This window comes from Channa argus, chromosome 5 (genome assembly GCF_033026475.1).
Source record: "Channa argus isolate prfri chromosome 5, Channa argus male v1.0, whole genome shotgun sequence".
Lineage (NCBI taxonomy): Eukaryota > Metazoa > Chordata > Actinopteri > Anabantiformes > Channidae > Channa > Channa argus.
The window spans coordinates 20,018,790-20,043,654 of record NC_090201.1 but is presented as its reverse complement, the minus strand read 5'-3'; the positions used below and the strand labels follow the sequence as shown (position 1 = coordinate 20,043,654).

Here is a 24,865-nt window from a genome sequence, read left to right as displayed (position 1 = left end):
CTTTCTGAAACCATGTCCTGTACTGCCACCTGGTGTTTTCACATGACGTTACACCCTGATGCTGTCTGCCGGGTTTTTATTGAATTGATAAAAAGTGATGACAAGAGTAACTGTTAAAGTCAATTATCGCCTACATCCATTGTTCTCTTTGATGAAGAATAAAACTGAATACAATATAAATTACCATCAGAAGTGAAAATAAATTATACATGACACATGGCAGCTTTTTACTCCTTTCATGATAATTCAGTCTCACCAAGGGCCTCCTCATTACTTCATACCAGACTTCAATGATGCTTTTTGCATATTTTATCAGGGAGTCCCTGAATGATTCATAACATAAGAAGACAAAGAGGATGCAAAAGGATTGTGAATTGTTTGGCTTTTGAGAAGAGCATCACCTCCACAATCTCTGCTGTTTAACAGGTTAATTGAAGACACCATTGTTGCTTTTAAGAAAGTTTAAAAATGTTTCTAAAAGGTTTTAATCATGTTTGGTCAAGTCATACAATGATAGTAAATTAATGATAAATCAGACAAATGGTCTATTTTCTAAAACTAATTTATTTTTTTTGAAAAAAACGTTTTGTAATTATGTTAATTTTTACTGAATTGACTTTAATGTTAAGCAGATATTTGCCCTTCTCTTTGCTTATTAAACTGAACAGGCCTTTGGAGCAGAACTGGACTCAAGTGACCAAAAACCCAATAAGTGAAAGAGTAAAATCCCTTTTGATAAATATCACAAAATTAAACCAGTGGTGCGTTTTATATTGAAGGATTAGGGATATTACAATATGAGGTAATCAATGAGGCACTAAGTAAAAAGCCTCTTCATTTGGAGAAAAAGGGGTTATTTTAACATTAGTCATCACTCACTTTATTAGCTCCACCTTGCTATAGTACCAGGTTGGACCCCCTTTTGCCTTCCTAACTGCCTTAATTCTTCATGACATTGATTCATCACACAGTTACTGCAGCTTTGTGGGCTGCAAATCCATTATGAAAATCTCCCATTCCACCACATCCCAAATTGTTGTGTTCCAGAACCCAGTTTGAGATGATTTTAGGTTCGTAACATGGTGTGACAGAAGAGCGTCAGATGATGTTGTCGCACTGGAATGGACATGATCAGCAGCAATACCCAGGTAGGCTGTGGCATTTTAACAGTGCTCAGTTAGCACTAAGGGACCAACATGTGTCAAGAAAATATGCACCACACGACTGCTAACTGATAATTTCTCTTTTTTAGACCGTTCTCTATAAGCCCTGGAGGAGGTTGTGTGTGAAAATCCCAGATGATCAGCAGTTTCGGAAATACTCAGTCCAGCCCATCTGGCACCAACAACCACACCACATTCAAAGACACCTAAATCACTTTTCTTCCTCATTCTGTTCTCAGTTTGAACTAAAGCAGATTTTTTTTCACCATGTCTATATGTCCAAATAATTGCTGCCAATGTGATTGGCTGATCCGATACAGGTGTACCTCATAAAGTGACAGGTGAGTTTCTAACCTTTTGGATCAAGATTAATGAAGTGAAATACATGTCACTCAATATTAGCAGGCAGGTGTCTTAAATCATGCTTAGTTTCTACTTCCCAGCACCTTCATCTTTGATTTAAATCGATTTCCCTTAGCCTGCAATGAAGGTCTTGTTTCAAAACTAAAATTAAACTTCTTATCATTCTGATTAAAAGTAGAAAAAAAAAAGCCTGGATAAGTAAAACTGATTATTCTCAGTCAGTTTAGCAAAAATGGAAATGAAAATCAAATTTGTTTCAGTTTCAAAATTATTTCTTTGAAAATCTGAAACCAACAAATGCTTTTCACACAAAGTGAAACTGAAGCTAAATTTAAGGTGAAAGAAAACTAAAAGCGTTGAAATCATAACACTAATGAAAAAAAAAAAAGTCACACAAGAAAACAAGTTTTGAAGTTATTCTATTTCTTTATTTCATACTTTATGTCACGGTATCTTTGCTTTTCATAGAAGTTATACCCCATAACAAAAGAACGTGTTTAAAGAACAAAGGGAAACATTGTGGCTCACAAAATAAAGGCATTCTCTCATAATATTCTTTACAAAGTCTTCTTACAGCGAACAAAAACCAAGAACAATGTGGAACACTGAACAAAACAAGAACAGTTGTGACAGCAGAGTAGGATAAATCAATGTTTCTCGCTAAACGTTTGTCTTTAATGTGACCGTGACGTAAAAAATAAAAAGAAGAGAATGATCTGTACATAAAAAATACAGTTTAGCTCCTGAGATTCTCCGTGGGTCCCTGCTCTTAAACCTGCACCACGGCAACAAGCATTTCCATGCTTTCGTTGTATAAAAGCTGTATTAGAACTTGGTCTCCTTACGTAACGAAAACTTTGCAATGGTGGAAAATTTGGAGCCGCACCTGAACACTGCGACACAAAACCGGTGATGTGCACAGGTGCTTAAACGAAACTGCAACCCATCACTGCCAGCTCTTTGTCTCTGTTCTTTAGTGTCTGATGATCAGAAGAGGAAAATAAACAGGGAGCAGAGTTCCTTGCTAAGCTCATTATAAAAGTATGTCACATGTGATTGTTTGTGAACTAGAGATAATTATACACCAAGACAATAACCTGCTTCGACAATGTCTCTTTCTTTAGTGACTGAAAACTTTGGTGATGCAGAAACAGCTTGAGATACATCATTTTAATATTGCTTTGACAAAAGTATGTATCATATGCTTTACAATGTTCACTGACACGGGCACGACCGTTTGACGCACGCATTCACACAAACAGTATGAAAACTTGACAGGAAGTTGGCGAGCAAATATTCACGTATACAGGGAAGCTGTACATTTAACTCTTACATGGTCTACTGTCAGATTTTTCCTACGAGACAAAGACAGACGCTTTATGGCTGGAACTATTACACTGTGTACATTTACCACCAACTCCCTAACTCAAATTTATACACAACACAAGTGAGAATATCAGTTAAGGGGGAGGCATCTTTGTACCTCACCGTTTGTTTGTTTTTTTTTGTTTTTTTTATCTCCCCTGTCTTCTCTCATATGCCTTTCTTTCTTAACTGCCACCCTGCAGCCAGAGATAAACTGAGATCAATCGTCAGTTTTTTCCACCCCGTGCAGCTCCAAGAACTGGGGTTTTGGAAGAAGACAAACACGTTTCCATCTGTTAGGGAGATCTGTTCATCCAATGAATGCATTCAAGAAGAGTCCGTCTGTTCTTTGCCAAAGCCAAAGTCCCAGTTGCCATATCACTCAAGCAGTCATCCATAATCTGTCCTTTTTTTTCTGCCAAAGATTATGATGAAAAATCTGTTATCCTAACTCAACCCACAAATAGTTCCCTGCACTTCTTCCTTGTTAAAGAAGAAGATGGATGACATGTTAACCGATGGCGTCCTTCGACTCCTAGTGTCCGTTGGTCTCAGGGGCTGAGGCGGGCGTGGATGGAGTGGAGGAACGGGAAGTGACTGAAGCCTTCTCCCCACCAGGACTGGAGACTGAAGGCACGCTGTCAGGGGCCTTGACACCTGCCAAACCAACAGGGGACACCCCAGCTGCTGTGGCCGCCACTGTGGCCACGGCTGCTACCCTGCTCGCAGTGATGGCGGAAACTGATTTGGGTTGAGCCTGAAGTCCTGGGCTACAGATGAGGTGATGCCTCTCCCAGTCTTTGTGCTGGCAGAAGGAGCCACAGTAGCGAGCAGCATTGCAGCCGCTGCATGTCTCGCTAGCTTTGCGGCCGCAATTCCAGCAACACTGAAGAGGGAGGAAAGGGACAACGTAAGTCTTCACAAGAATGTGAGGTCAGGAAAGTGCATCACATGCAGACCTGTATCTTGATTAAATTGGACTAAACCCTCAAATCCCTAAAGCCGACCAGTGAAAACACGCTGTAAGCACAACACTGACACACATTCACCTTATAAACTGACAGACCTGTTATTAACCAGCTGCCTTTTACACATCCAGAACACACAGCAACATTAGCATTCATTTGGAGCCATGTCTCTACCCATCTGAAGAACCCAACACCAACATTTACTCTCCTATTTGATCTCCACTAACTCCGGAGGGAGACATCTGGCTCTTAATTCTGCCGTTTCTCCAGGACAAAAAGCATATATTGGGTTTTTAGAGAGTTTTGGAAAACAGCCTCAAGCGATTTCTTTATCAGAGCGACCAAAAGCTGCATGGTTGTGAACCATAAAAGCAAAGCAATGAGCTGAAAGACACGCTCGGTATTGCTGACAGCTGGGTGATACAGTCTCTCTAGGTTTGTCATTAGCAGTGACCCCTTGAACTGTAAAGGGAAATGCATTTATGCAGGACTACACTGCACTAGCTCTGTAATTCTCAGATCTGCTCACCTCACTGGAATCCTCCTGTTCATTGATGACCATGATGGCATCCTCTTGAGCCTTCCTCTTTGCCTCAGCCAGAGTCTTTTCCATCTTAGCCCTCTCGGCAGCAATCATCTCAAAAGCCTTCTGCTCGGCCTCCGCTACAGCTTTCTGAACCTCATCCATGGCCTGACGCTTCACTTCATTCACCGCCTCTTCTATGCATCGGGGAACACAAGTGTTTCACGTTGAGCTGACTTTGCTTAAACTCGGCTCAGCTGCATCAGTAAACGCCGATCAACACACAGTAGCATGTTCTTGTGTTTCTGTGCTCCTAATCTTGGCTTTAGTAACATTAATTATGATTATCATTGTGTCTAACAGAACTGAGTAGCAGGTTTTCCTGTAATTAAAATGAAAATTTTACGGTGTTCTTACCAGCTTTCCTCCAGATCTCATCTGTAACGTATGCTGAGCCTGGCCGTGGAGCAAACTCGCGCTGGGAGTCTGCAGGAAAGCAGAGACAGAAGGGATTAGCACCTGCCGGGGCTTATAAAGATATTAAGATGGTTAATTGTTAAAATAATGGTTTAAATTATAAAAGGTTTTGTGACCGACAGCTCGATTAAGGTAACAGGTGCTTACGGAGAGCGGCCACACAGGCAGGCACTGATATTATCTTTGTCATCTAGTCTTTTATGCATTCTTCTCGTCAGTGCAAACAAGTCTGGATATCTAGGCCACACAACCAGCGTAATTGTTGTTTATCAGAGTCTTAGACTGATCTGAGATCTGACAGCTTTAGAAAGGAATGTGTTTGGCTTGGAGGGAATTGCGGACCAACAAGCTGTGTCAACATTCTGTCTGTTCCCTCAAATCTCTCTCCCCCTGCATCTCAATTCATTGCTGTGCCGCTACTGCACTCAGCCTCTCCAACACCGCCGCCTGGCTCAGATCCTCTTACCCCGTCTATTATATACTCAGTCTCACCATCGCTTTTCCCACTTTTTCTTCATTTACATTCCCTCTCTTCTCCACCAAACCTACATATACACACAGTCGACCGCCATTTCCACCCCCAATACAGTCTTCCTCAGCCCAAGCCCAGGCAGGCAGGCATGCTGCCCAGCTGGGGGCCCAGATGGTGCTCTGGCGAGGTAGCCAGCTCTGGGTTTCTGAGCCTGCAGGATGGCAAGATGGCCCTTCTGTGGCCGATATGGCCGAGGCCAGTCCTGGCACCTGTCTGTGACTATGGACCAGCAGGGGGACAGCAAGGCTGGCACTCAGAGAGAACACAGCCAGTACACAGCAGACTAGTGGACTAACTGTGGACGGACTCACTAACCCACCGACATGTGACTTAAACTGCAGTTTTTTTCAATGACCACTAGAAGGTGTTACGACTATGAAACAAGGCTGTTTAGGAAATAGTTTGATACAACACACACGACTACCACCTAGTTCTATTGTGTATCTACCATCCGTTAGAAAATTGCCACTAGTTACCTTTAATATTTACTGGGGACAAACAGTGGTCAGACTGATAAGATAATATTCTTATTTACCTTAAACAAAAAAAAAAATTAATTTACACTTCAATAGTGTTTTTTTTTAGAATGATGCCACTGCCCAATGTCAGCTAAGTAGAATGAACATTATTTGTGGTGCTTGATTTAGTTTCTAGCTAAAACAAACAAACAAAAAAAAACCCTATGTATTTTCTATTAAAAAAGCTTAGGGGTGTGTATAAAAATAATAATAAATAGAGAATATATGCATGGCTACATATCTTTCAGCATAACAATTAGTTTTTCACTAGATTGGCTTCCTCTCCTCATCATGAAGCAATCCTGTCTTGTTAAAAAAAGACAATAGGCACAGAAAAAAAAAAAACTTGTGGTTTCTGTGACATACTAACATATTTCAATTAAAAATAGCTGTACACACCCGTCTCTCCAGAGTGGGGGCTGTGTGTCTTGGTGAAGGGAGCGGACCCGGAGCCTCCTTTCCGTGGGTCCTCCTGCTCGCTCGAACGGCGTCTCCAGTAGTTGAGCTCTTCGCGATCTGACTCCTGGCATCTCCTGAGCACGCTCACTGACCTCCGTGTCTTTTCCACCATGTCCACAATGCAGTTTAACACCTGGAGACACAAGCCATGATTTATTACATGTGATTTAAGTTGTTTACTTAATAAAATGAGCCAATCTTGTGATAGTAACACTCCAATGAAACATGTAAACATATAAATGCTATATTAAAATATAAAGAATCAATGACCCCTATAAACTATAAACTGTTTTGCTGAGGATCACAGTCAAACAAATGACATTTTATGTTCTTTCTATATCACAAACCATTAGCAGCAGTGGTCCTTGTCATGATACTTACATGGTCCAGATGCCTCCATTCATCAGCCCACTCTCTGTCTGTCAGTCTGTGGTCCACCGGCTCCTCGCGGTAGCCCCCGTTAGTGCCTGATTAAAACACACACAAGACAGACCACAGGCCACTGTGATTAACATTCTTCCTAATGTAAGAGAAGCCACAAGTGACAGTAAGTGAGTAAAAGCTGTGTGTATCATGGTTGATTGTGCTTTGTGAAGATGATAATATTTTTACTTTAAAATTACAATTAATGTTTGTTGATTTTGAGGTTTAATTTTGTCCATATCTTGTGGTAAAATTAATCAACTTTACTGCATGCACAGACATGAACCAAAAGCAGCACCTTCTTACATCTCAAATTAAGAATGAAAGAAATGAGGCAAAGTAAATAAGAAGAAAACAAAAGATAAAAGATGTAAGATGGACGGAGAAATTAATGAACAGGAAAGATGGAGTGAAGGGGGAAAAAAAGAAGCATGTGATGCAAAACAGACTCCCAGCACCCAGAAACGGAGCACATCTGGAAGTCAGCTGTCAACCCCACACACACACACACACACTAAACTACTCCCTTAGCACCTCCCCTCCTGGAGCTCACAGCATTCCAGTAGGGAGACACTCAGACTGAGTGGAGTGGCTCCACTTCTAAACACAACCAGCCATTCTGACACTCACTGTGCACCATTACAACCGTGACACACACACACACACACACACACACACAGCTATTGGATTCTCATTTAGCTTTTACAAAACACTATGACTTAAGCATGATCTAATTGTACATTTAACAGTAATAATAGCTTACACACAAAAGCTTGCAATCTTGATTCATTTTCATTCCCATAGACACAGCATTAAACGCACACGCACACACACACACACTGACTGCAATGATGCAAACCACAATCTCTTATAATTCAGCAAGAAAAAGCCAACAACAGCCCATATGCACACAAGGCCTGCTGGAGAGAATAATGATTCCCTCATACGCACTAGCCTTCCCCACGACCTCTTCTCTACTCCTGGTTCTCATCAGTGTTCAAAGCCATGAGTGTGCGGAGTGATGTGTTTATGTGTGCGTGTGTGTGTCTGAATGTGTGTGCGCCTATGAGTTAAGTGGCGGCAGGCGGGCGGGAGGCTGTCAGACAAGGGACTAAAGCCTCATAAACACAGCACCTCTACCATGAACATATCAAGGTGTGTATCTGCATGTGTGAGTGTGTGTGTGTCTGTGAGCTACTGCTGTTTCCACTGTGTGCTGACAAGACTCAAATGGAGAGAAGATATACACCAGATATCTCTGGACAGTATGGCTCTGTTTATACGAACATGTGGACTCCAGAGACATACAGTGACGGCTATACAAACACACAGACCACCCGTTATCACACAGATTATAATGTGTGTGTGCAAGTGTGTGTTTTTATGCAAGTATGTTCATTTCCACATGTGTTTTATGGTCACTTGCAATTACAGTATTGTACATGATCAAACAGAGGTAAAGGTTTTCTGTGTTTGTTGCTTGCAGTAAAGTGATTCCTCCATTAATAAGCTTTTATAAGAATAAGAGTTTTTTACTGATTAATGCCAAGAAGAACATGTAGCAGTCACACTTCAAAATTAGCCAATTCATCATGATATCAAACTAATATCTGATGATTTTTCTATTTCTATTATTAGCCATGGCTAACACTCAACTTTTCATTGTCACAAATAATGAAAGCCATCGATAATAAGGTTGAAATCTTGAAAAAGTGACGATGTTCTAGGAAACATGGCCGGAAAACAACCCATTAGACATAATTATGGGTTTGCGTCACGTACCAGGGAGTCTGGGCCTGTCTTTTAGCTCACGGATCTCCAGCATGCGTTGGCTGTGCTCACAGTGTAGGATGTGTGGAGCAGCAATGTCATCTAAGGCATAGTGCTGCAAGGGTGGAGGGGTTGGGTGAAGCTGAGCGTTGAGTGGCAGTGGGTGAGCAGGACTGTGTCGGGGAGCAGGGCTAATGGTGCAAATCCGCTTGGCAGCTGGCTCCATGGTTATGGGGGGACGTTCATGGAAACCATTCTCTTTTACCCTGAAAAGAAGAAACAGACAGTACTGACTTATTTCTCAAAACCACACTGTGTTTATGCAAGTCTTTACAGCACATAGGTTAACCATCTTGATAGTAGTAGTTTGCAGGATTTCATCAAACCTGCTGGGGCTGTGTCTCTTGGTTCCAGCATCAGGTGGCTCCATCAGTAGCTCAGAGGAGTCCGGGGAGGAAGCCAGAGTGGTGCTCAACAGGAGGTGCTCATGCTGGGACAGGTACTGTGCTGGGGTCTGCTTGGCTGCCCGTGCACAGTGGAGCAGCTCCCTCTGCAGCAGGGGTAGGTTTGCCTGGAAAGAAGTAAATAAACTGCTAAGCTTTCCTTCTAATTTGCAAAATAGTCTAAATACTAGAAAGAAAGAAAAACAATCAAAGAGCTTTATATTTTATAGAACACAGGGGCATTGGGGGCAGCTGTGGCTCAGTTGTTGGAACACTTTTTTGGGGGCGACTGTGGCGCAAGAGGTAGAGCGGTTGTTCACCAGTTGTTGGTTCAATCCCTAGCTACTCCAGTCACATGTCAAAGCGTCCTTAAACAAGACACTAAACCGCGTAATGTCCCCTATCGGTGTGTGAGTGTGAGTGCAAATGGGTGAATGAGAACCAGAGAAAAGCACTTTATAAGTGCAGACCATTTACTTTTTTATAAACCCTAGGTTTGGTGGTTCAATTACCCATTACTCCTGGCGACATCCCGACGACATGACAAGATACTGAAAACCCTGTAGTATTGCCAGCATCTACCATATGTGTGGCTGCCCAACAACAATTTCCCCATGGGGATCAATGAAGTATCAGTTATTATATCAATCAACTCAGCCTGTAAAGCATTTAGGAGAAGAGGAAAATGTGAAGTGAACAGAACACAACTGACCACCATCGCCCTGTAAAAAAGCTAAAACACAGAGTACAGGTCAGGAGCTGACAGGGTTGGGAGCTTACTCCTTGTGGACTGGCTGCAAGGCTCAACCTGGGCCTTGGTGTTTTTTTGTGGCTGCCCACATAGTGACTGTGGCTGTGCTCTAACAAAAATGGGTTTTTCTAAGCTTCTTCTGAAGTTGGATACTAACCCCTTGAGCGCTGGGTACAACACAGTGATCACAGCAAAACTATGCACGATGATATAGAGGCTTATAAACTTATGAAAACAAATGATATACAGACTCCAGTTCTCCCTCATTCCTTCTCTTGTTTTATATTTATCTGTGACAGTCTGTCGTATCTTTCCATCTTGCTTTTGTTCCCTGCATTTCCCTAATTAGGAACAGACGCCGGTGTGTTTGCAATTACACCACTTCCTCACTCCCTCTTCTTGAGCAACCGACTAAATAACATTCTAGTTTTGTGACTCTGACCTTTTGTCGCGTAGCACTTTCAGATTCTAAAAAAACTGAGACCACGTTCTAGTTAAAGTTGACCTATTTTACTCAACTTTAAACTGTCCCCTTAAGATGATAATGCTTTTGCTACTCTTTGAAACGCCCTTATGCTCTCGTTTGCAAGCCTCCCATGCTCCTCTGCGTCCCTTCTTTCCCTGGGGCCCCAGCTAGTGGACACATGTGTTGTGTGTCAGTTGAACAGAGGACTCTCTGGGGTTCAGCGGGGCGGATGCTAGACTGGCAGCGCCTTGGCAGCTGAATGCTCTTTTAACGGGACAGCAGCTCCATATGGTGTACTGAAGCCCATAAAAAAAGGGAAGGGAACACTTTATAGGCATGTTTCACACTTCCGAGTTCTCACTTTTCCCTCTCTCCACCTCTCTCTCTTCACCCCATGACTTTGTCCCATCTGTCTATTTTTTCTTCCTCATTTTTCCTTTCTTTGCTTAAGGACTCTCAAGGAGTTGGAATTAGGCTGTGGCAACTCCACCTCTTGGCAATACATTAATAGAAGCAGGGAAACAGAGGTTTCTTGTCTCAGCACTCTCAGACAAATGGAGAGGTTCCAAAGGTGAGTAAGAGGTAAGTGTGGAAAATGAGCACATTTCAACTGCTTCAAGTAACAGTGGTTCAACTGACTGAAGATTTATGCTCTGCACAATTGAGGGGGAGCTCCTAAAAAAAGTATACACTTGCAGTCTTCCCTGGTTACAAAAGGGGCTCGTGAGTCTGTTTAACACGTACCCTCATCTGTTGCTTGTCAAATTAACATACAAATCTTAAGTTACTTTGAACTGCTGAGGAGCTGTTTATTAAATTAGACAACCTACACAGATGCCTATTTGTAGACTAGTGCATCGTATCCTGGAAACACTGTAATAAAGTGTAATGAATCTATTACTTTTCCATCATGACTCACAAGTTGTAAAATGACTGCCCACAGATCAACCTGAATTAGAGTTATGTTGATGTCAAGGACATACTCTTATCACTTGTTATTCTGTGGTTAACTATATGTCATGTTTGACAACTGGAGCCACAAGACGTGAGGGTGATGATGATTTCAGCAGGGCTTGATGATTCTGACAGGCCACAAGCTAACCATAGATCCACAAGCTTAAAACTGAGAGGGGGAAGAAAATTACTGCAGCAAAGAAAAAAAAAGGAAGTGATCCAACAGAATACTGCAAAGCAAATATAGGAGGATGAAGAGGAGAAAAAGATGTGTTTACCTTGAGAAATGGAATAACAAAGGGGCGTAGAGGGAAGTTGGTGGCCTCCTGAAGACGTGAGTGAAACTCCTCAATGGTAACTGTTGAATTCTAAAAGACGGTGAAAGTCAAGTTTAGGAAAGACACCAAAGAAAAGATGAAATATCTTTCTATGGGACAATGCTTCATTTTTTTTGTGTAATGCCAAGAACTTACCACAAGCGCCAGAACTAGGCTTCGGACGCTGTCTCCAATCTCAGGAGAGATGTCGTTGCCAAACTGCTGCAGCGTGGTCAGGAAACGTTTCAGCTTGCTGAGCTGTCGAGCCCCACAGGTGGCTGGAAGCTGCTGGTTAGCCAGCGATGATGAAGAGGAAGAAGACGGTCCGTTGCTGTATCGCTGCGGTGGAGATGGCACTGCATTCAGGGTAGGTGGGGAATGATGATTCCCATTGGTCACTTGGGAGGAAAGGTGAGATGATGAAGGGACAAACGAACAAGGCCTGTTTAGACTGGACAGGTATTTTGACTCACGTATAAAACTAATTTCAGACTTTATATTAAAACACTGCCTACAGTTTAATGAAATGTACTGATGTGGGAACAACATAGAAACCGTGAACAAGAAACAATTTAAGAAAGACAATTACATGTAGTGGTGGAAAAAGAGGCCGACCGAGGGCCACTGGGGTTGACAGAAGGCAGGGGTGGCATAGTGGAACTGGTGCTGCTGTTGGGGGCTGATCTGGAATGAGTCTTAGCATCCACAGGAGAACCGGGCATGGCAGGGCTCTTCTTCTCTCTACTGTCTGCAGAGAACAAGAGAAGAGAGGTCAGGACATAGAATACACACAAAAGGGTGGCTGTAGCACAGTTGGTAAGGCAGTCGTCCACTGACTCTGTTCGATCCTCGGTCCCGGCTACTTGTCAAAGTGCCCTTGGGAAAGACACTGAACCCCAAGTTGCTGACAGTGGGTCAGCTGAGCACCTTGCATGGCAGCCACCACCAATGGTGTATGAGTATGTGTGTGAATGGATGAATGAGAAGCAACATTGTAAAGCATTTTTGGGCAAAACCGCTATATAAGCCGCCAGAACTATAAAAATAAATGAAGGAATTTAACTCAGTAAAACTTTGCTGTGACAAATAAATAAAATGACTTTAGCTGAGGAGTGTAATTGAATGTAAAATTTTCAGCTCAATAGTCGCAAAAGAAAAATAAAAATGCCCACCCTCCAGGCCACTTCACATCATGCAACACATACTGGCAAGGCATCAACTACCCCTCCCATTAAAGAGCCAGATGTCTAAAGTTTAGGCTTTCACTCCCAACCATTCAGATCAATAACAGAAGAAATGCTGAAGAAGCCTATTGTGAGGGAGAAGAATGCCCCCTTATTGAGCTACCCAATAAAAACGTGGTGCGGGACAAAGAGGGAAGGGACGGGGCTATTTCACGCTTTACTAACAAGATAGGCAAAGCTTTTGAATGTTAAACGCAACTTCTCAATATGCTTTTGCCTCTGAATAAGACCACCAGATAAGGGCTTTGGCCAAAGTGTAATGGCGGGTGAGGTGGTGGCAGGGAGATGTGGGATCAGAAGCGGTCTTTGTGTCCTGGAAATCCATGAAAGCCGGGTCCCGTCTCCATTTAGAGTGGATCAGACTTTTCTAACTGCTTCAAGAATGGACGATTAATAGACAAGCATGGGCTCACAGGTCATGGGTCAGGAGAGAGCAGCTTTTTAAATGTGGTTTCATGGTTTCGGAGCTTAGGCTTCAATGGCACCCTTTATAACTTTTTCACAGCTATGAACTCTGGTTGGCCTTGAGTCACAGGGTCCCAGTTTATGAAGGCCTAAGTTGGAAGATTTAAGCCATCAGTAGGGGACCAAAACGAACTCAAATGAAGAAACTGTGCCCATTGAACGGTTAAATATACAAATATTGTAATAACACAATCCTAAATATTTCTTAAACATACAAAAATGAATATAAGAATTCAGAGAAAAGGCTCATTAGAAAACCTGAATATACTGAACATGTATGCACAACATGAAGCCAGCGGATTTTTTACTTTGAAGCAGTCTTAAAGCTTGCAACCCTGTTTGCCTTTCTTCAAGTCCCTCTTTATGCACACTCTCTAAATCGGCACGGTTCAAATCATCTGTCACGTCTGCAACTCATTATACAGCTTTGACTGTTCCTCCTTCTGTTTTGCAGTCCTCTTCACCCTCTATTTCTTTCCCTCTGCCTCCCATCCCCTTCCCTCTCTTTCTTTCTCAGCCCTGTGGCCTGCCTGCCATCGCTCCACCTGTTCACCAACACAGGGGGCAGGAAGAAGGGATCTATGCAGACATTTGGACTGTCATACCCACCAAACAATTGGTCTGCCAGTGCACCCCAGGAAGTAGCCTGCAGCACGCTCGCACACAGGTTCCAAAGCTCTGCACACTCTGTCCGTATGGTCAGGAAATTAGAGTGACATCTCAATAACAGAATCAACGGGGCATATGGCCTTAGTGTCAACACTGTTACCATGTAAACAACTTTATAAATGTACACATGGAGCCAGGACTTGGCCATTCTCCTTGCGCTATAGTATTTCGTCTGGAATTATTTCTCTCTTAATACAAGAGCATATTTTTCAAATTGAGAACATATTTTAATCATTTTTATTTTTATATATTTTGCCCTTGCACACAAAATGTCTCTCCTCGCATTCAGATTTACTCTGCCCCCTCTCCAAACTGTCTGTGTGCTCTCAGATTTCCTGTGCTCCACCGCAAACCCACCCCCTGGCACTCAGGTGCTGCTGCTCGCTTACAAAACTTCTGCTCTTGGATCCCTGTGCTCACACTTGCATTTTTGTTTTGTGGACAAACTGTGACAACACTATCAAATTTCCCCAACCAATAGCATTCATGCTGCATAGACCAATCACAGAACGAGGCGCGGCGGGAAGAACGCAGAGGAGAACGTGATTTTTGTTTTTATTAGCTCGGATAACCATAACCTAATACAACACAGCTGGGGGAGTAAAAATCACACCAACCTTAATCTACGACTGATTTATACTGTTATACCAGCAAGTGATCCAGCAGTCAAAACTTCTGATACAGCACATGAAAAAACAAATCTCAACATGATCAACTTCTAGGGGACATATTTGCTGCAGGACTGATTAGACTGCATTAACTACATGTATCTGCCAACTACTGTAACAAAATTCCAGCTAAGTGTAGTTCTTAAATGCATAAATCAAAACATATTTCAAGTTACCAACACCCATATGTGCCGTCTGCTGTATAAAACACAACATAAATGGCAATATAGCAATACAGATATGTAGTAATTGTTTTTATATTAATAACACTACTGGTGTAATTTCAGGTGTCTCACAGCTAGTGGGACTTGACAGTGGACAACTTTAGCATTTTTGGAGTAGCAGCTCTTCCAGATAGGCTTTAACCATCTGCAAACAGACTACAGAAAATCTCTCTCTCAGCAGAGTCTTAGTGATCTGTAGTGATGTGGCCCACTTCATGTATGTTATAATTTTAGCATACGGTGGTTGAATGTAACAATATTCTATTTAAAAATATATAGTAGCGCTGTCAATTCCAACACTGCCTCGAGACAGGGTTTGGAAATAAATCACTGCTGCATGAAATCTGTAAGCTGTTAACCTCTTACTTGACCCCTGAAACAGTCCAAAGAGTATAAACAAGCAATACAGATAGAAACGTGTACACACAGTCGGTAGTTTATTAGGGACACCACTCTAAAACTAATGCAGTCTAACACAACAGTCCCAAGCTGATAATATACCTCACTGATACAGTACATGACAGAAATATTCTGATACCATCTCTCTAGATAATACAGCAGTACAAACAACGGGCTCTAAAATAATCATATTGTTGAATAACCATCTCACTAAAAGACTTCATACAAAAGCTGAACATTACCACTGCCGTGAAGGGAGGACAGACTGCCAGCTAAGTGCATGTCTTACTGTGCATCCATTTAAGCGTGGAACTGAGAAATGAGGTTGCAGCTGTGCTCGCGCAATCTTAAGATGTAGGTTGGTCTGTCGCTAGCCGTGCCAGAGGTAATGGCCAAAACAGGACACATCAGGTGTGTGTGTGTGCATGTAGTGCTGACAGCCCAGAGAGAATTGCCTCTGCTTGTCAATTAGACAGGGTACATAGCTGGATGACTTCATCTGGCTTGAGAACACCTGAGTCCACCATATATAGTCACAGGACTGTCAGGGGAGGCAGCTGTCACAGCAGCCACACACACACACACACACACACACACACACACACACACACAAAAACACGCACAATGTGGTCAAATTTTAACTTAGGCTGGCTTAGAAGAGGATGTGGTGTGTTTGTCTGGTCTAAATGCCACATGTCAACTTTGCTCAGATGGAACAAAAGAAAGGTACACAAAGCTCCTCCTTAAGCATCAACAGGATAAACTGGAAATGCCATGATACACAAACAACACTTTGAAGCAAAGCAGAGCATCGCATGCTGAACATAATACATACAACATCCACATTCTTTTATATACCGATAAAACCAAAAGTTATGATAAATTCCTATCATACCACTCTGTGCTGCAGCTCTTCCTATTGTCTCCTCTTGTCTCTTCTCAGACAGATGATATAAACTTTTATGGTCTGACTAAGTTAGACGACTTACTTGCTTTTGATAACAGTTGTTATTGCACGAATAGAAAAAGCGATGTTTATCTGTGGTGAGGCTGCTGTTGCTAGCCAGGTGTTCCTTGTTTGTTCAGCTCAGGTGACGCTCGTCTGCATTAAAACATTCACTCGGCTTTAATTGCCTCAGCCTCTGCAGGTGATGATGCTCAGCAAGAGAGAAAATGGATACAGAGACAAAGAGAGAGAAACAAAAGGGACATTTGCATTGAGTGACTACTGTGACTGAAAGCAATTAATTAAAAAATGAAATTAGAAACAACAAAGCAAATAAATGCAGAGAACCTAGTTCTTTGCGTGAAGTGGGAATGGATCGCCTATGTTTAGTTAATATACATAAATTACTCTTTATGTGATACTCAAATAAATGCTTTGAGTGTCAAAAGTTTATTAAGCTCATGGTTAAACTCTGAAGTTTAAACTCTGTGTCAGAGGCTGGCAGCTGTGAGTCATGAGGCGCGCGTGTGTGTAAGTGTGTGTGCCACGTTGATATCAGTGTCCTGTCATTGTAGATGAGGTGAGAGAAGATGTAGCACAGGCCTGACTAATTTATCAGGGAGCAAAAAGACAATTCACAGCTTGTGCAATGCAAAAACTATGTGAACACGGGCATGTTAACAACCCCCCCCCCACACACACACTTTTACACACACACTTTTAAAAGTTACTTGCAATGTGCTCAACCTAAATTTACAGAAGGCAAACATTATTTCTCATGGCACTTTAAATTTCTCCTCAGTTTCTTTGTTTTTTTGGCTTGCTGTGAATCTCCGTATCAGTGCATAATGATATGGTATATGTTTGGGTGAGGGCTTTCCAAAGCTGAACATACTAGAGGTGAGGGGGCAATTCTCACAACTCCAGAGCTGTCATACATGATGGACTTTGTTTACTTACAAAGCAAAACAAAAGGGAAAAGCTTATGCACTTCAGTTTTCTGTCTAACGAAAGAAGCAAATCAGATGTCACTTTCTTCAGTTGTAATAATTAGAGAACTTTTCAGCTCTTTTGGGGGATGTTTCTATTCATTGTTGTAAGCTAAGGCAAACTTGTCTTGACGCTTGGGGCAAAAAGGGGCAAGCTAACTGCCCCCTAGCACCCAGGCAACTGATGGGCACCTTTTCTTCCTCCTCCTCCTTCTTTTCCTGTGCCATATGGATCTAATCGGCCAAGAGCTGGCCAGCTGGGACCTCCAACAGTCACCTGTGATGGTGTGGAGGGGGAAGGGGGAGGGTTCAGAAGGGACTGCTGGAGCCTCCTCCAGTAAGCCAAGGCAGCCCCCTCCTCCACACACATCTCTGCTTTCCCTCCAAGAAAAGGAGGTAGAGGAGGGGGAGATGGGGAAGGGAGGGGAGGCACGAGGCGACTGAATGCGAGTGAGTGGACTTAAATGCCGGGGAGACAAAGGCTGCACCTGGTCCCCGTCCGTCCATGCACACCACCACAATACAGCACACATCTGTTCCTCTATCCTGCACTCCCTTCTGACCTACACCCACCCACCCACACACACACACACACAAAAACATACCGCAAAGACGAGGTTGCATGCACTACATCTACACAACTACATCTTCAAAATGAATTATTCAACAGTGCAGGGTCTCTTTGTGTCAGGTTGTTATTTTAACTACATAACGTGACAACAGGTTCAAGCTATTAGTATTAGTACTTAGGACACGTATACATGGTGTCAAATTTCTGAATATTCAAGAGACACGTGGGTTCTCTGCCTATTTCAATCAACTTAATTTATATTATTGCGCTCATGGGACTGAAACCTTCTCAACTGGAAATCAGCCTGATGCGGTTGCTCCCATATAATAAATAAATACATTTGAGCGAAGGTTTCAGTTTGACACACATTCATGATGACTTAATATCTGCAAAACTGTCTTTATCCTTTGTCATCTTTACCATGGCCAAAATGTTGCCTATGTATTGACACAGTGGCACTTTTACAGACCAGAAGTGTGTAACAAGCACTGACTAAATTTGTCTGCAAATTTGAGTCACCAGAGGTGGAGATGGAGGGATGCATGCCGGGAGAGAAGGATGGAGGATGGGGAAGAATAACAAGGATAGAAAATACTGTTTTCATTTGGTTTCATCAGAAAGACAAGCTTGGTTGTCAGCCTCAGAACCAGGCTGTTTTCCTTGGCTTACAATCCCACCTTCGAGCCCCGTAGACTACATATTTGGACAAAACCCAATGTCAACACTCTACTCCTTACACAGGGAGGGGAGAGATGGGGAGGTGGCAAGGTTGACAGTAAGGTGAGGGGCAAGAGAAATAGCCTATATATTCATAGACGGAGAGAGAGGTGGAGAAAACTTTGGCAAAAGAGAAATGTGGAGTGGGTTGGAGGTGAGGGAAAGGACAGAAGACATATGTGACTTCCACATGTGAAGAAGCACAGATGTGCTCCTTAAGTGAGAAGAGAAGCCCTCACATTTAAAAAACACTGCTGTTAGAGTAAAAAAAAAAAAAAGGCACCCAGGGATGGAAATGTACTTAGTGGCAGTGCGAGAGAGAAAACGAAAGCGGGAATGGCAAGGCAGACAGAGATCTTCCATTAAAAAAAAAACACTAAGAAATGAGCAGTGAAAAGAGGCAGTGATGTGATGCTGGAACCAGAGGGGGAGAGAAAGTCTGGCCGATGCTGGACAGCAGGAACAGACAGTGTCCACGTGTACATGAGGTCAGACTGCGGGGAGAAGAGTGACCAGATAGTTTGGGTTGAAGGGTGGGGCTTGAAATTGGTGACCTTACAAACACTCTAAAAGACTACAGTCACAGATTATTCATCTTAGCAAGTTTGATGTTTCATAAATGCTGCTGCACTTGTAGAGGAGTTAAAATGCCCTTGGGCAAGACACTGAACCCCAACTTAGTTGCTCCTGGTGAGTGTTTCCCCATCGGTGTGTGATTGTGACTGCGAATGGGTGAATCAGAAGCAGTGTAAAGTGCTTTGAGTACCAATAGATAGAAAAGCGCTATATAAGTGCAGAACATTTACCACTTCAAACCGTATCACTATATCTGTTCTAACATGATGTGACACCAATGCCTTTTAGAGTAGCAAAGTGGGAGTTCTGTTACTTTCTGAACAGACAACTTTAAATATTCTGAACGGACATTTGAAGCCCTTCCAAGGACTGGATGAGGATCAAATACTTAAAGTTGACGCAGTAGGAAAAAAAAGAGAGGAACTCTAGTGAAAATATCAGGATCTTAGATAAGAAACCATGAATCCCATGTAATAAATGATACTGCAGAATTAACAGGGACTGGTATTATTACTTTTACATGGCAAATCCATAAAAATTTAGGCCTTTTGTCCCGCAAAGGCAAATAAGGATAATTACAGTAGATTTTATGTATTTCACAAAGACACAGATAACATACAGCTGGGCCACAGGGGCTACAGCTGGAAGTGTGTCATTCTCTGTGCATGTGTGTGTGTTTGGCCACATTTACCAGGTGTTGGGTTTGGCATTGGCTGTCAGAATGATCCCTGAAGTAACACACATACACACCCACACACACCTGTGAAATTGCCTGCCCGGGGCATATGTACACACATTCCCTCAAATAACAACTGTGACATAACAGGAACGATTTGAAACTGTCCGTCATCACCTCAAACCAGAAAAGCCATGACAATCTCACACACACATACACACAGCCCCTCTGACAATAACTACAGCTCTCTGAGGCCAGTAGATTATCTGCCTATCTGGTTACAGCCCCTCTAACCTCTCCATAACTAATTGGTTAGCCTGCCCATCAATCATCACGAGCAATTCTTTGAAGCCAAAACCTTCAAGTAATGATTACGTAAAGCATTTGTGGACGCGTTCTCATTAGAATTACCTTTCTTTATTTTCCTTTCACCTCTGCACAAGAGCAAAAAAAAAAACATATAGTGGCAAAGACAAAAGATATATATCACTGTGTCTGTCTGTAGGACCCGGTGGCCTCCTATACATTATAAACTTAAACTGCAGCCAGGCAAAATACTGTTTCCTCAACACACGTGCAGACCCAAACTATGAGCTGGAGAGTTGCAGAAGTCCATAAAACAAAATACAAGCCTTAGACATGGGAAAACAAAGAAAACATTAAGACTGGCCTGTTCCAGTCCAGGTGTTGGAGGCTTTAACAGCCAAGTGGCCTCACCTCACGTCCAAACAGATGTTGCTATCACCTCAGACAGTTACACAGCTTTTCTTCACACAGACTAATGGTTCGGTACAATGACTCTTTATTCTCTGTATTGTGTGTTTAAATTCATATCCATGTATTTTATACATGTATTTTATTGGACTTTTTATTGGAGATTTTAACAGTGTCATTGACAGTTGATACACGAGTGCGCTCCATATCAGTGAGATCTTGTGCAAATACTGCAAACAAGTTTCATCACCATATTGTAATTAAACAAGGACGTGACCGTTCCCTCAACAATGCTATACAGAAGAGTGATCTGTTAGTCTCAGGATCAGGGGATGTGGCGAACTATAGCCAAGCGTTGGGAAAGGCCTGAAGATACCATAAAAAGAGCTGTGAGCAAGCTTAGCCCAGCTGTATAAAAGACCAGAGCTCAACAGCTGCTGACAAAGACAGATAAGTAAAACAAAGAGGCCAGCTGTGCACAAAACAAAGAGGAGAAGGAGACAGAGATGGCTGTGGAGGATGAGTGTGTGTGTTTGTGAATGTGTGGGCACATACATATGTGTACTGTATGCATATGAGTACAGATTTGCCTAAGAAAACGGCATATTTTGGTAAATGTGCCAGATTTCTTGATGGTGAGGTAGCAGAATTTTCAATGTCTATTGGAAGGTTTCAGTCTGAGCCCAGCAAATGATAACAGGCAGAAAGAGTTTTTCTTTTCTTCTTTTGGTGAAAATGCACTTTAGCCATCACGTTCTCAGGAGAAGAGAGAAAAGGAAACAGAGGGAAAGAGAAAAAATAATGACTAAGAGAGACAATTCATGGCGAGAGAGGCAGCGCCACCCATTTCTTGTCCACCCACACACCTTATAACACAAGTGCATTCAATATTTTTGCTCTTGCAAGTTCTCTTGAATATCAGCCCTTTCCTATGGGTTTTACATTGGAAACTTAAGCTCCCTGCTTTTCCAGGAAAGTTAGACACGTTTAAATGCATCCTGTTGCGTAGCTTTTCACAGAGGTTCCCAAAATGCCTGAGCTCTTTCTGCTTAGCTTAAAGACTCAACATTTATATAATATTTGCAATATAGTTGTTTAAATAACTTAGCATACTAATAATAAGAGTAGAAATGAATATTGTTGACCAAACTGAAAATCAGCTCATTGCACTTCTGCACAGATTTTAGCTGCTCTTAGCTAATTGTTTTCTTCTGTGACCGACATACCAACCGCGGGTTATGTGTCACCACTGTCTTTAACCATAAATAATAAATAATAAGTGTTGGCGGCCATTTCAATCCCACATACTCCGACACACTGAGGATATTCTTCACAGCAGCCCCCCCCCCCCCCCTACCAAAAAAGAGCAGAATTAAACAAGCAGCCTACTAGTGAGCTGCTAATCTGTGTCTGCTGGATAAGTATGATCAGCATAGTTTTTGTGAAGATATCTACTACAACTTAAGCTTTTTACCTTAACCTATCTCCTTTTCCCATATTTTCACACCTATGACAGATCCCAATTAGAATTTGTGTAATTTAATATTCCTTTATGTTTGCAGCTAATTGACCTTATTTACACTTTTAGAGCTTAAACCAGTGCAGTTGACAAATTGAACTGGGGTCCTTTTACAGCCCTTTAAGCATGTGCTGACACCATCAGACCAAAGCAGCCCAGTAAATAAACATCTTGTCGTGGGTCACTGAGTGTGTCTTTCAGGTTAGTAAAGGGTGAGTAGATCATTCCAAGAGACCTCTGACTCCTGCACTTACCACAAGGAAAAGGGTCTCGCAAACGATGTCAATGGGGCTCAATAGGAGGAAGAGGGGAGTGCAGGTGGTAAGACTGACACAGATCTGCTTTTTCTGCTTCTGCACAAATACACACACACACACACACACACACACACACACCACTTACACGCTTGGGAGACGTTGCCTGTGATGAAACAATCTTTCAGAGTGCTACTTGCAGTGACTGAGCGCTTTTGAGTAAATGACCTAAACCTTTCATGTCCACACAAACACAGGGAGTGCACACATTCAAGCACACACAACCTCTTACAGAATCCCTGGGGCCAGATATCACAGCCCTCACCACTATAACTAATAGAGCACTTCCTGCATCAAACTCTTCAAGCAGCTGCCCTGTTCTGTGTGTTGAAAAAAAAAAAAAGAGGTTTTCTATGGACGAATATTGCCAAATATTAGCCTAGTGATTAAGGGTCACGGTGGCCAGTTTCTCTATTTATTCCTATGTTTTAAGAATAGAAGCTCACAGCTGGGATTGAGGTCAGAAATAAAAATCAGCTGAGTGTAAGACAAGCAGCCTTTTTCTTTAGGAGACAAAATGGGTAAGAAACACTTGGTAGAAACACGTACGCACGCTCATTTAGTTTAAAACAATTTGATCAAAAAGTTCCCACAAATCCAACTCAAGACCAGGAACTGTTCAGGAATGAATGGAGGGAAAATAACATTTCTGAATAAAATCACAGCCTTGATGTTTGCACACACACACACACACACACACAGAGACACGCACGCTCATGTGCACACAGACACAGAACAGTGCCTGCTCTCAGGAGTATGACAGTGTCCAGCAGACCAGACAGGGGTCTCTGGTTTGAGACTGTGCAGCCGACAGCTAGCCGCTGCTATCTCCCCGATGGTCTGGCCTGGCTTGGTGTGATACTAGCCAGGTCTTTCTGCCTTTTCTCCGCCTGCTGCTCCCTCGCACACCTCCTCCCTCTACATCCTCCCCAAGCACAAAAACAAGAGCAAATTTTTATCCTCCAGAAAAAAGGTGTTCCAACGTTGTAACTTGAGCCAACAGAGTGACGTTTGCACTCTGTCGGGATCAAGATTCCCACTGATGGTAGTGTTGTGTAACATGTAGGCACAGCATGAAAGACAGACACAGCAGTTTCCCTCCTCTTTCCATATGCCTGGGATACTGTACAACAGATGTACGACTTCTTTACCTAGTTTCTTCTGCTCTGCTAACCATGTGGAAAAGCTGATTTCTATCTGTATAAATGACAGCTGAGAGAGACAAGCCCATTTCATGCGCAGAGCCAATTATATTGGTGTGTTTATTTATCCACTCCACATATCCTTTTATTATATTAGGACACAATAAAAAGATTGAAGATTAAAAGAAACAGACAGCTTCATGTCTTGGCTGTTAGATCTGTGAATGTTGCAAGTCAATAAATTGAATCAATTTTAGCAAAGGCACGATATCTTATTACACCCTGAGTTATTAAATTATCTAAATATTTCATACAGAACGACAACTCTTGGCACGGATGTTTCCACAGGACACTAAACACAAGACAATTTTAAAAGTAGAAAAAGCCTGAAGGGAAATTTGCATTGCACATGCAGTTGCTCTGAGAATCTTTTTCCATGAAACCAAACAACTTCTTCGTAACACACAAGAAAACAACCGGATGCTCACTGAACACAAGGTCAGTAAACATGTTGATTTTTCTACATCGGAATTCTGCCCATATGGCAACAAAAGTTCTTCTGTGCACAGGTAAGGCAAGCAGCAGGCACAAATCCATCCCTCCGTTTCTCCTACCTCATTAGACAAGGATGAAGAGATAAAGAGAAAAGGATGAGGCACCATCTGTACAGTACAGAGCAGCTCTGGGAATTAGGATGGAACGCACGCACATGCACCATGCATGGACGTAAATGAACACTGTTTACTAAAAATACACCCAGAAAGACTCAAACAAAAATTCCAGACCGAGATCCCCGCTCTTCTCTCCTACCTCCACTCTAGTAGAGTCCACTCTCCAGTCCTTTAAAGAAAGTGGTGGGGTTCTGCTTTCTTATCCTTTCCTTTTTGTCTCTTTTTGTGACTCCACGCCTTCATATGTCAGGCATGTGTTTGCATTCCCACATATGTGAGCTCCAGTGTGGCGAAGGCCAGAGCCAGAGACACAGATGGCACCCAGATGGAGACAGATAACTGAGCAGACCAGCGCAACACTGCACACACACACACACACACACTCTCTCTCTCTGTTTCTCTTACTTTCTTTTTCTGTCGTTGCTGTTTCTCTTTCTCTTGGTTGAAGCTCTGTCTCTGCCTCCCTCACTATCTCCTTCACTCTATGCTGTTGCACTTATTCACTTTGACTCTCTTTCACTCATTCACTTTGCGTCCTCTCTCACACTCGCTCTCTCAAGCTCTGAGCCTCCCACCCTCTCAATCTCTCTCTTTCGCTCTAGCCCCTCCCCTATTTTCCCACACACCGCTCTCTGCTCTCTTTTCATGGGTCCAGAGCTCCAGCAACGTCACAAACCCCATCCCCCCGAACTCCCTCCTCTTCCCACCCATTCCCCACATGGATCCCAGCCAATCATTCGCTGCTGACTGGCTCTATTCAACCTGCATTCACCGTCAATGGACTCTGCAATTAACATAACTAATTGCTTTGGCACCTAAAGGCTAAACAAGAGGCTGTGCCAAGGGGGACAAAAGTGTGTGTGCATTTA

At 42.6% G+C, this 24,865-nt stretch overlaps 1 protein-coding gene across 3 annotated transcripts; it reads right to left on the bottom strand.

Moving 5' to 3' along the window:
- Positions 1-1,932: 1,932 nt before the first annotated feature.
- cbfa2t2 (CBFA2/RUNX1 partner transcriptional co-repressor 2) lies at positions 1,933-24,568 on the bottom strand. 3 transcript variants are annotated; one of them, XM_067504985.1, is made up of 11 exons: positions 24,136-24,568; positions 12,082-12,240; positions 11,649-11,890; positions 11,454-11,543; positions 8,948-9,132; positions 8,574-8,827; positions 6,750-6,835; positions 6,309-6,501; positions 4,800-4,868; positions 4,389-4,579; positions 1,933-3,777 (listed from the first exon to the last, which is right to left on the bottom strand). In XM_067504985.1, exons 2-11 carry the CDS (start codon positions 12,212-12,214, stop codon positions 3,427-3,429), a joined length of 1,794 nt encoding a protein of 597 aa, XP_067361086.1. In that variant the 5' UTR covers positions 12,215-12,240; positions 24,136-24,568; the 3' UTR covers positions 1,933-3,426. The 3 variants fall into 3 exon arrangements, with proteins under 3 accessions (XP_067361086.1, XP_067361087.1, XP_067361088.1); XM_067504986.1 differs by having other exon boundaries at positions 24,402-24,568; XM_067504987.1 differs by lacking the exon at positions 24,136-24,568 and adding an exon at positions 22,124-22,275.
- Positions 24,569-24,865: the final 297 nt, after the last annotated feature.

Coding starts and splice junctions, on each gene's coding strand:
- cbfa2t2 (XM_067504985.1), bottom strand. CDS start 12,214: ATGCCCGGTTCTCCTGTGGATGCTAAGACTCATTCCAGATCAGCCCCC. Junction 11,891..12,081: donor CTCTTTTTCCACCACTACAT/GTAATTGTCTTT, acceptor TTTCCTCCCAAG/TGACCAATGGGAATCATCAT. Junction 6,502..6,749: donor AATGGAGGCATCTGGACCAT/GTAAGTATCATG, acceptor TTGTGTCTCCAG/GTGTTAAACTGCATTGTGGA.